This window comes from Arvicanthis niloticus, chromosome 1, assembly GCF_011762505.2.
Source record: "Arvicanthis niloticus isolate mArvNil1 chromosome 1, mArvNil1.pat.X, whole genome shotgun sequence".
Taxonomy (NCBI): Eukaryota; Metazoa; Chordata; class Mammalia; order Rodentia; family Muridae; genus Arvicanthis; species Arvicanthis niloticus.
This window is the reverse complement of record NC_047658.1, coordinates 87,015,235-87,028,129: the sequence shown is the minus strand read 5'-3', so window position 1 is coordinate 87,028,129 and position 12,895 is coordinate 87,015,235. Positions and strand designations below refer to the sequence as shown.

Here is a 12,895-nt window from a genome sequence, read left to right as displayed (position 1 = left end):
GTGACTCTTTGACTCACTTCCCATGAAGAATTAGAATTTCTGTTCCTTCTTCTAGAATCTAGGACAATGTTAGTGCCAAGGTGCTTATGTAGCACTTGAGGGTAGGTTTTAAATGGTGTTTTAGACTTGTGCATGTTTGTGTAGAAGCCAGAGCAGAACCTCTAGTGTTGTCAGGGCTAGCTACCATTTTAAAGGGAGACAAGGAATCTCATGGAAGTTGCCAAGTACAGTAGGCTGACTTCCAATCAAACCTAAGGGTTTGCCTATCTCTGCCTCTTTCAGTGCTAGGCTTATTAACATGTTGAGTTTTTATTTTATGAGGTGTCTGGGAATTAAACTCAGATCTTGTAATGCAGACTCTTTGTCAATTGAACAATAATACAACCATGATTTAATCTTAATTACCTATTGCCTTAGTTAAGGTAATTATTGCTGTGACGAAACACCCTGACCAAAAAATAAGTTGGGGAGAAAAGGGTTTATTCAGCTTATACTTCAATATTGCTGTTCATTATTGAAAGAAGTTAGGATAGGAACTCAAGCAGGACCTCCTGCTGGAGGTAGGAGCAGATGCAGGCCATGGATGGGTGCTGCTTACTGGCTTGCTCCCATGACTTGCTTAGACTGCTTTTTATAGAAACTGAGAACCACTAGCCCAGTGATAGCCCCAACCACAATGGTCTGGGCCCTCCCCAGTTGATCACTAATTGAGAAAATGCCTTACAGTTGGATTTCATGTAGGCATTTCCTCAGCTGAGGCCCCTTCTCTGATGACTCTAGCTTGTGTCAAGTTGACAAAATCAGCCAGTATATACCGATATAGGCATGGAATCCAAAATTAGCATGTTGTGAGGAATTCCAGCCATATAAAAAGGCCTCTCTTTCTTATTCCAGCCCAATCAGGTTCCATGTGAGTGAAGGTCCTCTAGGTGACTCCTGAATGTATCAGTCAGCTCAGACCACTGTACACAATATCAGAGAACTTGAATACCAGACATTCATTCACACTTGTGGAGTCTGGGAAGTCCAAGATCAAGGTGGTGACTAGTTGGTTTCCTGTGATGGGGAGAGAATAATTTGGAAGACAACTTTGATATGACAGGTAAACTGAGTTGGGGTATGGAGTTAGTGATTGATTACCTATTAGACTTTTTTCTGAGGGAACAAAAACTTGATTCTCTTGGGTGGGAAAAAGATTCCCTGGGGACCGTGAAAAGTTCTCTGGGGCCAGCAAAAACTCTCTGGGGCTGGTGAAAAAGGTAGAAACACACACACACACACACACACACACACACACACACACACACACACACACTTGCTGAATGAAGCAAGCTCCAAAAACTTTATTTTTCTCCCCTAGCTTATATATCTACCGAAAATCTTTCAAGCAGTATAAAAACTACAGTGCGTTTACATTCTATTTTTCTTTAAGTGAATAAGTACAACGAGAATACATTTTTAAAAAGAGAGAGAAAAAAAGAAAAACACATGTTCTTCAATATCCTCACATAATCAAATGTTTTACATATTATGGACAAAAACCAAATTATTCCCAAGAATCCACATACATTCATAGCCAAGCAACTTGTTATAAATGAACAAAATGTAAGCAAACAAGGTAATTTCCTCAGCTAGTTTGTCTTACTGGCAAGCTTCAATTTGTGGTTACAAAGACAGGATCAATTATTTTATTATTTATCTTAACAAGTAATCATATAAAATCTTCAAAGAATCACAAATCTAAACTTTTATATAAAAACAATCAGTCATTTCTACATTAAATCCTCAGGGTACACATCTACACATTAACATTTTTTTATTAAATCATATCAGAAAGCTGAGGGCAAAAATGGGTACAAGAAAATAATCACCACTTTGATTACCAGCCCAGCTTTAGCAAGAGAGACACTCCAGCTAGTACTAGTACTAGGCTGATATTATCTTTGATCCCTGACCTCAAAAAGTCTTTCACTTGGTTATCAAACTTTCTAATGCCTTTCTAAACTTGGCATTGTTCACCAAAATTTTCTATGTCAAAACCACTAGCAAAAATAACTTAACTTTACTAACATGTAAACATCTCCAAATTCTTTCTAAGGATGGTAATTGAATTATTAATCTTTCCAGCAGCGATGCTTGAAAAAAGATCAAGAACAATTATTGTAAATGCCAATGACACTGCCCAGTAAGGGTCTGGAAACCCCCTTAGAGTTTTGATACAACTCATAGATTAGGGGGTGACATGATGACCACAAGGGTAACAAGTATCGTATTGCTCTATAACAGCATGAAGTCCTCAGGACACATAGTGCCTCTCCAAGGCACACCCTTTGAGATTGTGCTAACCATTGGGCAACATTCCATGAGTTCTAAAGCCATTTGCTATTCCTCTTGCATAGGCCTCATCAGAATAACATGGCTGCCTGCATCCTTGACTTCCCTGTTGCTGGCTATCCCCCCATAAGTTCTGATTGACAGTCCATGAAATGCCTCAGATTTTGAAACAGAGTATCTTTTCAAGTCTAATATACTTATAAACCTTGAGACCCAATGAGGTTTAATTAAAATATTAGTTCTGGAAGACCCAGACCAGGATTTATTTCCAAATCTCAGTGACTAATTTATGGGTTATTATTCTTGCTAATGCTGTCTTCACGACCACCTTTCAGGATATGCCAACCAGTGTGTAATATGAGCCTGTGCTGTCTAAAATGTGCACAATGTGACATGTTCACACCTTGTAGATGAACTCTCTAAAACTTAACAACTTTTCTTAACACAAACATCTGGAGTTTAATCAAATGGCATAGTATTGGGTTTTCATACTTTAGGGGGAGGGAAGGAGAGAGGGAGGGAGGGAGGGAGGGAGAGAGGGAGAGGTGTCAGGTAGAGACCTTTTTTGCCTGAAAATTCTGACTGATACAGATTGTAGTAGCCAAAGTAAACACACTGTTGAAGCAAGAGAAGCTACTCAAAGCACAGGTGTTATCCAGACAGATATTGTCTCTGGGATTTGTCTATTGTGTAACTGCATTATCGTCTGATCTGATTTCCTCCTCTGTAAAACTGAGGACAATGGTTGGAGAGAGAGAGAGAGAGAGAGAGAGAGAGAGAGAGAGAGAGAGAGAGAGAGACAGACAGACAGACAGACAGACAGACTAGCTCCTGGCAAGTGTTCTGTTAATTTCTGTCTAGTGCTCTGTTATTTTCTCTGGATGTCCTCCAAGAAGACTCACTGGTTCTTAAGAACCTTTGCTTTCACTTCCTGATTGCCCAGTTCTACCAAGAAGATTCATTAACTCTTTGTCTCTAGGTTATAGGTGAGGCTCTGTCCCCTTAGCAGCAATCCTTGACCCATAGATCTGCTGATCAGGTTGCCCTGGTAATTGAGCCCAAGGTTTATCATCAACAGAATCATCCATCAGACCTCTGAGGGTTCCCTAGTTCAAAAGCTGCTGCAGACATCCCTCCTTTGTCTTGCCCAAAGAGTGCCTTCAGAGTTTTGATTTTGAAATCATTTTAATATTGATTCAAGGAAGTAAAGATATGACAAAAATGTGAGCTACAGGAAGTGGTATGCTTTGGGGTGCAGAAGTTGAGCCTGCAGGTGCCACACAGATGAAACAAGATAGCTCATGACAAGTATAGAACAGTGCCTTGGGAATGCTTTGTAAGTGGTATTTTCTCCTCCTTTAAATATGATGTCCCTAAGGATTAAGGCAACTTGGGGAAGACACTAGTGTCCTTCCACACATTGCTCCTTTTCTACTTTTCTCTAATTCCTTCTCTTCTCTCCCTCTCCTCATTCTGCTTCCCCCTTCTTTCTCCCCCATCCTGTCCACTTAAATTGGCAATTTCTTTCCCTTGTTGGTTTAGTCTTTTCTGGCTTTATTCCCCCCTGCAAATCTCTTATTCCCTCTTTCTTTCTTCTTCTAGCATCAAATGTGTCATTGTTCTATGTCAATAACCAAGCAGAGACCAAAATCACATACATGCCTCTGCATGAATAATCTTATGTCTCCATAGGAAGACTAAGAAGTCACAGGAAAGGATTGGAGAAGACAGAACCCCAGCGGGAGCCTTGGAAGTCTTACTGGGCCTGGGCTTGTCCTGATGTTTGCCATTCCTTGGCTCGAAGCTTTGCTCGCTCAATTTTTCCTGTGACAGTCTTGGGCAGGTCTAAGACAAACTCCACCTGTTGTGAAAATCAGATTAACATAGGTCATTGGTGACCACAGTGGCATTAGATTTTTAAGAGGAGCTGATGTGAGCACTTAAGACTGGAGAGACCAGGTGAATGAAGATGGAGGATGGAGATGCTCTAGATTGGCTCAGAAACTGGGGCAGGAAGAAGTTGGCTAGAACATGACAGGGAGGTGAAGAACCCTGGCTTTTATACATAGTCATGAAGAGAAGAGAAGCAGCAAAATGAACATGACATGGCCCAGAGGCAGATACTTGAGCTCCTACATAGAATTGTATGCTCCAGTTCCCACTCTAGCCAACTTAGAAAGGTCCTTTGGCTTTGTTTTGAGACTCAGCTTAATGATTAAGTATGTTAAAGAATAATAATAGTGTCTTTAGGTTGGTGTGGTAAAAGGGCAATACCTTCAAAGTGCCTTGACATTTGAAAGGTGATCTTTGCTAAATAACTGCAGCAAAGATCAACTGCCCAAACATGTTTACCATGTAGCCTCTGAGGACACCTGAGGAATGGAAAGAAGCTACAAGGAAGAGCTCAGTTTGTTGCTAAGAAGAAACCAACTCTGCTTACGGTGAAAAAGAGGCAGAGGAGTTGGGCATGGTTGTAGGGAGGGCACGGCAAGGAAAAAGAACCTGTGGCCTTAGGGATTCTAGAGGGAAGAACAGGGCCAATACTTGAATGATGCACTCAATATGTATATGGTATGCCTGGGCCCTCTCACTTGATCTTAGAAATGTCCAGTTGCAATTAAAAGCCCATCATATCTGGAATGACTGGATGTCTTGCTTCTTTTTTAAAAACTAAAAACTATTATTATTATAGGCACATGGGTGTTTTGCTTCATGTGTGTCTACCATGTGCATGCAGTGCCTGCAGGGATCAGAAAAGTGCATTGCGACTTCCTGGAACTGGAGTTACAGAGGGTTGTAAACTGCCTTGTGGATTTGGGGAACCCAATTAAGATCCCCTGGAAGGGCAGCTAGTGGTTTGTCTGCTGAGGCGTCTCTCCATCCTCATCCGACTTCTTTAAAACATTCATTAAATATTTACTCTGTTTTCAGCCACTCTTCTAAATGTCAGATGCTTTTACTTACCTCACCCCAACCCCCCTCCCTGCTCTCCAGTCTCCAGAGAGGACATCTAGTTCTCTATTAACTCAAACAAGCCTGCAACAGATCAGATTCCCATGCTAGTTTCAGGCTGTCCCAGCTAACTTGCCCTTCTCCTGTTGCAGCATAACCCCCTATAACCAGCAGGACTCTCCCACCAATTTTGCTATCTTCTTTGCTTTCATTGCCCTAGTAATGATCAGTCTGCTCTTCTCTTGGTCTCTTCTTTCTGTCCCTCTCTCTGACCCAGAGAGGTAGCCATGGCAGTCTACCCAACATGCCTCTTGCTATTCTCTCTTTGCTATCTATAATTAAAAAAAAAACCTGCCTGATTAATCATGGAGCTGCCATGGCAGTGGTTTCTTTACTGCAGCCTTTGCACACAGAAGGGAACATCAATATTCTCTATCCCCATTTTACAGATGAGGAAACTCAGGAGCACAGCAAATGCTGGGTAATTAGTAGAAGTGGATTTTGACCCGTGCGGTGACTCCTAAGACTGTGCTGTGCTGCATTTCTTTCAATTTGAGCATAAAAGTCTGGCTGTTCTGATTAAAGTCTGATGTTCAGTTGCATTCCTCTGCAGGGAGGAAGAATGTAACACCCACTCACCTTTCTAGAGTACCTTTGCTAAGGATTGATGTCTTGCCAGGGTCATGTCCCTCCCCACAGCAACCTGATTTCATGCCTGTTCTACAAGGGGCTACAACCGCCCTTTCCCTCTCCTCACTCCAACTCAGGAAATTCTGAACTGTCTTCAGAGCTTCCCATGGCCTGTCTAGGTTCCTGCTGAGATCAAAACACAGTCTATGTTCACTCTGCTCAATGTTCCCTCTCCATTCCTTGCCATTCTTTCTTTTTCCAGAGATGCATGTCAGAACTCTCTTAAAACCCCTGGATGTGAGTGTCAGTCTCTGGGGTCTACTCTCAGGGTGCCTACCAATAACAATTAGGCTGTACTAAGACACTACGAGAAGAACTTTCTTCCATCATTCTTGTACTTTCTGCAACGACAACTGTATGACTCAGAAATGACCAATCAAGGCACCCTACTGTCTTGGTTGCATAAAATGGTTTAATATTGGGTACCTAAATTAGCCCAGCAAGAAGCAATTCTAAGGCCATCATTGGTCTTTGGGGGATATGCATACGGTTCCTTTACTGCAGTTTGCCAAACTGCTAAGAATATGTATTTGGAGTGTATGGGATTCAGAGGGAGAATATTTCGACAAATGAAAGCCAATACAGAAGAAGGAAAGTGGTGAAATGAAACAGCATTCTCTATCAACGTTATACACATGTCTGGAACTAACCATGAAGAAGCTTGTGCCAACTTGTGGACTTGTCAGTTATGCAGGCAGCAGATTTTAAGTTGTATTTCTATCATTGCAACTGAACCCTGTATAGTTCTGAATATTTTTGCAAAACCCTACTGTACAGACTTCAAGTAGAGATTAGAAATTACTAGAGCTTCCATGAAATCATTTGACTTTTAATTCAGAAGAAGTCAAACAGGCACTGAGATAGTTGTTGGATTGTCTTTGGAGATATTTTGGTCACTTCAGGGAGGACATGTAAATTAGAGGCCTTATCCTCATGCCAAAGAAGAGAAGTATAACAAATGTTCTTCTGCAAGCACAGGGGACGTGGGTGGTGACAGCCTCACCTTCCTGGGGTACTTGTAGGGTGCTGTCACTGACTTCACATGCTCCTGAAGCATCTTGGTAAGCTGGTCTCGGTCATGGGACAGAAACTCAGCAGCTAGGACCACAAATGCCTTCACCACCTACAGCAAAAATGGGAACCAAGAGGGATCAGTGTACTTATTCATCTCTCAAGACAAAGCAAAATCATCATCAAAATACTCACCATGGCTATCACAACTGAATGCCTATGTTCATCCAAATGTCAGAACCAAAGGAAAGGAAAACATGGGTAGTGGGTAAGAACAGCCAACATTCTCAAGTGACTGATTTGTTCGAATGAGAGTTGAGGATAAGAGATCCCAGGTTCATCTCAGACACTAGGGGCAGTAAAGATTGCTGGGAGGAAAACCAAGACTGGAGACTCTAACTTTAAAGGGTTTGTTTAATCTCTTCAAAAGTTTTCTCATCTGTAGGATGAGTAAAATTTTCATATTTAATTCACAGGAAGGGAAATAAAACCACCTGTAACTCTAGGTCTAAGGTCTAAGGTCCTCTTTTACTCTCCCAGTGGCTCTCAGTATCTTACTTGCCATATGTCCTGTATCTGCCAGACATATGACATCACCAAGCTTGTGACATGCAGAAGTACACTGGGACACATTGTCTGCTTTAAGCCCTCTCCACAAACATACTAAGCTCTGCACAATCCTGTAACCCTGGTACCTTCCTTATTCACTGCATGGTTCAAGGGCTGCATCTTCTAGACCAAATTCCCCTTCCTTTACTCTTGTTAAGAAACAGATCCTTCCGGTCTGGGCCTGAGCACTAAGCATATCCCGGACAGCAGTTCTGCCCCCAATCGCACAGAACCCAAAGGAAGCAGGCCTCCCAAAAGCTCTAACCCAGGCAGTATCTTAGGTAAGGATACAGCAACACCCACCTCAAACAGGGAGTAACTGGGACCCACTAGGACCCAGGAAGTCACTCCTGGCCTGGAGCACTGGTCTGGGCCTGAGCACTGAGCAGGTCCTGGGTGGCAGCTCTGCCCACTATCTCACAGAACCCAGAGGAAGTGGGCCTACCAGAAGCTCTAACCCAGGCAGTATCTTAGGGAAGGAGACAGCACCACTCACCCTAAACAGGGAGTAACTAGGACCCACTAGGACCAAGGAGGAAGTCACTCCTGGCCTGGAGCACTGGTACCTTTCTGTCTGCGCCTGAACACTGAGCAGATCTTGGGCCCCAGCTCTAACCCCAGTAGTAATACCCACCCCACACAGTTCTGATACAACCAAGATAATAGGAAAGACAGGCTCTAGTCAGAGACAGGGCAGGTAGCACTAAGGAGATCCAGATGGTGAAAGGCAAGCACAAGAACATAAGTACTTGACATCATTAGAACCTAGTTCTCCCACACAAGAAAGTCCTAAATTCCCCATATCAGTAGGAAAGCAAGATGCAGATTTAAAACCATGTCTAATGATAATGATAGAGGACTTAAGAAGGACATAAATAACACTCTCAAAGAATTTGAGGAGAACACAGGTAGAAGCCCTTAAAGAGGAAACACAAAAATCCCTTAAAGAATTACAAGAGAACACAACCAAACAGGTGAAGAAATTGAACAAAACCATCCAGGACATAAAAATGAAAGTAGAAACAATCAAGAAATCACAAAGGGAGACTACCCTGGAGATAGAAAACCTAGGAAAAAAATCAGGAGTCATAGATGCAACAGAATACAAGAGATAGAAGAAAGAATCTCAGGTGCAGAAGATACCATAGAAAATATTGACACAACTGTCAAAGAAAATGCAAAATGCAAAAAGTTCTTAACACAAAATATCCAGAAAATCCAGGACACAATGAGAAGACCAAACCTAAGGATAATAGGTATAAATGAGAGTGAAGATTCCCAACTTAAAGGGCCAATAAATATCTTCAACAAAATTATAGAAGAAAACTTCCCTAATCTAAAGAACGAGATGCCCATAAACGTACAAGAAGCCTATAGAATGCCAAATAGACTAGACCAGAACAGAAATACCTCCTGTCACATAATAATCAAAACACCAAATGCACAAAACAAAGAAAGAATATTAAATGCAGTAAAGGAAAAAGGCCAAGTAACATATAAAGGCAGACCTATCAGAATTACACCAGACTTCTCACCAGATACTATAAAAGCTAGAAGATGCTGGACAGATGTCATACAGACCCTAAGAGAACACAAATGCCAGCCCAGGCTACTATACCCAGCAAAACTCTCAATTACCATAGATGAAGAAACCAAGATATTCCACGACAAAACCAAATTTACACAACACCTTTCCACAAACCCAGCATTACAAAGGATAATAGCAGGAAAGCTCCAATACAAGGAGGGAAATTATACCCTAGAAGAGCAAGAAAGTAATCCTCTCCTAACATATCCATAAGAAGATAGCCAAACAAGGATAATTCCACCTCTAATAACAAAAATAACAGGACGCAACAATCACTGTTCCTTAATATCGCCTAACATCAATGGACTCAGTTCCCCAATTAAAAGACATAGGCTAATTGACTGGATACATAAACAGGACCAAGCATTTTGTTGCATACAGGAAACCCACCTCAGTGACAAAGACAGACTACCTTAGAGTAAAAGGTTGGAAAACATTTTTTTCAAGCAAATGGTCCTAAAAAACAAGCTGGAGTAGCCATTCTAAAATCTTCAGCCCAAGAACGCAAAGGGAGGGACTCATGGCTCCACCTGTATAAGTAGTTGAGGGTGTCCTAGGCAGGCATCAGTGGAAGTGGAGGGCCTTGGTGCCTGAAAGTTTGGATTCCCTAGTGTTGGAGAATTAGAGAGCAGGGAGGCAGGAATGGGAGGATGGTGGTGAGCACACCCTCATAGAAACTCCCAGAATTATATGGATTAGACATGACAGAGGCAGGCCGCCAGAAGACTAGACTCTAGAATTCAAACAAAAAATTATCTTGATACTAAAACCAAGATAATTGTTTTGAGAATTGTGTATTGCAGAATACACTGCATTGGTGTATCTACTCATCAAGCAAGCTGAGCAGACCTGCTTGAACCTCTGAGGTCCTGGAATGCTATGGAGACACAGCATCAGAGATTTATCAATGTACTCTTCCCCCTGCCCGTCTTCTAATATCTCAATGCCCATAATCAACTTGAAGAAGTTAATGAAGAGTTGGTGCCCCTATTCCCTGGGCTTGGGGACTGAGGTGGTTAATATTGAGCTGTCTTTCTAGGGAAAAGTAGTGGTTTTGTTGGAACAGGGAGGTTTAGCTAGGATTTATTTCATATATGTATAATTGTTATTAAGATAAAGTTATAATTTCTTAAATGGTACAAAATTTACTTTGATTTCAAATTTAAGGTTTTCATTGGTATGAGCTTCTTATTGATATAAAAGTGAGATTAATATTGTTACTCTCATAGGCATTATGCCTATATAACACATTTAGGAATAGAAGGCTTAGATCCAGTCCTTCTTTAACTTTTCTAACTTATTTGAGATGGTTAGCCTGTGAGTTAAGAGCCTATAGCAAATTCATGGCTCTGAGTTTATTGTTGGGGTGTTTTCTTTATATTATTTAGAAATAGCTGAGAGGAGTTAACAGACAATAGTCCAGACTGCCTTTTCAAAATGTCAGAAGTCCACAGAATTGACATTACAAACATTTCTGTATTAATGTTTATTTTGATTAGAGACCTGTCTGCTCCTGACAGCTTCCTGTCTTGGATTCTAAGAAGAAATTGAGCATCTTTGGAGTTACTCCAGTTGTGGTGAAACAGCCACTAGGCAAGAATTGCCTCTTTTCATCTACAGACAAATCACTGTCCAGAAAAGGACACACTTGCAGAATAGTTGATTGATTATATCTGCCAAGACAGAGTAATCAGCCCTTAATAATTCTGCATCACTAGGTCTGTCAGATGATCCTGGGCCAGAAGGCTGAAGATCGGATGCTCCAAAGTTTTGTAGTATAGGGACTGTCCAGGTGTTCAGCGGTATCTATAAATTGGCTAAGTTTTAGAAGCTATGCTTTGTGCTTCCCATAATTTCAGTTAACTCAGTCATTCTGGATTTCTGATGGGGTTGAAGACTTATAGTCTCATAGCCAATCCCAGCTATTTGTTGTGAGAAAAAAGATCTGAGTAGATGGTTTTTCAGCTGACATTCATTCTAAAGCCAAGAGAAAAGCCAGGTTCAGAATTAAGTCTTTTAGTTAAGAGAGATGCAGAGGTTCAGGTGAGTCAACAAAGTGATGGACTGGGTCTTGGGTCTATCTTGTACCTCACTGGTACAAATTGGTCTAGTTATGCTCTAATTGTATTTTGAGAGAAAAGTTTTATTTTAACAGGAAGGGTGATATGTAGGAGGAGTTAATGTGGGAGGAGTAAGAAGAGGAAGAGGAGGAGTAAGGAGAGGAGGAGGAGGAGAGGAGAAGCTAGGTGAGAAAAGAGGGGCAGGGGGGGAACGCGGGGGGGGGGGGGGAACATGGAGGCGGATGTTCACGTGTCTCCACCAGTCAAAGATAGTTGATATATTTAGGTTGGGTTACACTTCTGATTGTATGGGCATCTTGTTATTACCAAACTTATAAAACCTTTGATTAACATTTTAAAAATTGTATAAAAGCAAAAAGGAGAAGGAGGAATGGGATAGGGGATTTCTAGGGAGGAGAAATGGGGAAAGGGGATGGCATCTGAAATGTAAATAAAATATCCAATTTAAAAAAAAAAGAAACAGATCCTTACAGATACTGCTAAGCCTTGTCCCTAGCATCTTGAAACTATATAGAACATTTAAAGCTCACAACAGTCCATTGCCTCACAAATGGAAAAATTGAAGAAAATAGTGATTAAGCAGCTTGGTGTTTCCATACAGCTAATTGGCAATATGGCCAATATTTGAACCCAAGCTATCTGGCCTGTGAATCTGTCTTACAACACTGTTCCCATGTTTGACAACTACTCCATCACCTCTCCTCTGGTAGGGTCTGGGCTGCTGATCACAGCTGTTTCAACCACAGCAGGATGCTCCATTAGTGCATTCTCCACTTCTGATGGTCCAATCCGGTACCTGCAAAAGTATGTTCTTCAGGGAAGATGGAACACCCAGCCTCTAGGAATGAGAACCAGCAGAGCAAAAACCTAGAATATCCGTTTTGGTCCAGAAACTGTGCTCACCCACTGGCATTAATGATATCGTCTGTTCGTCCAATGAAGTGGAAATACCCTTCTGGATCCTTGATTCCCCGGTCTCCCAGAAGCCAAAAGTCTCCTCGAATATTAGCCTGTGTCTTCTTGGGATTGTCCTAGTGAGCATAGAAACAGAGAGCTACTGTGTGTGCAAAGTCTAAGTCCCTGGCCTTAGAACTTCTATGATTTTAGAACTTTAGTTTACCACCTGAGCAGCTGTACACTCTATGGTAGAGCTGTCACAAATCTACCAACCTTAGATTCCCTAGCCAACCTGGATTCTCTCCATTTGTTTCAGTCATTCTACTAAGGGTCTCCTACCTACTCCTCTACATTGAAATCTTATAGATGACATTAACATATTCACTGATCCATTTATATTCTAAGGTGATTCCCCCTCCGTATTCCATTATCTCTTCCACAGACAGTTTAACCTCCCTTCATCTACATCACCACCAACAGTTACTGAGTCCAATTGGCATCTCCACACTGTTCTTCCATTGTACTTGAAAGGTCTAGAGACTGGCCAATAGAATTCCAAAGCCTCACCCGATGTTCATACTTGTAACATGGCTGGACCTCTCTATTTAACTGAGCCTCTGGCATATGAGTTTTAAGAAGGCTTGAGGGTTACTGACTGGACATTTTTATGTCTTACTCAGGGTTTAAGTTTATGTTCAGGCATAAGGTTAGAATCTTCCACTTAGTTCCATCA

At 41.5% G+C, this 12,895-nt stretch overlaps 1 protein-coding gene across 1 annotated transcript in view; it reads right to left on the bottom strand.

Moving 5' to 3' along the window:
* Window positions 1–1,319: 1,319 nt before the first annotated feature.
* Window positions 1,320–12,895, bottom strand: part of Acsm2b (acyl-CoA synthetase medium chain family member 2B) — a 40,304-nt gene continuing 28,728 nt past the window's right edge. The window contains exons 11-14 of the mRNA XM_034513735.2: window positions 12,169–12,296; window positions 11,962–12,061; window positions 6,980–7,099; window positions 1,320–4,195 (exon numbers count right to left, since the gene is read on the bottom strand). Of these exons, the coding sequence (XP_034369626.1) occupies window positions 4,091–4,195; window positions 6,980–7,099; window positions 11,962–12,061; window positions 12,169–12,296 (453 nt within the window). The 3' untranslated portion in view covers window positions 1,320–4,090. The remainder of the gene's footprint in view (window positions 4,196–6,979; window positions 7,100–11,961; window positions 12,062–12,168; window positions 12,297–12,895) is intronic.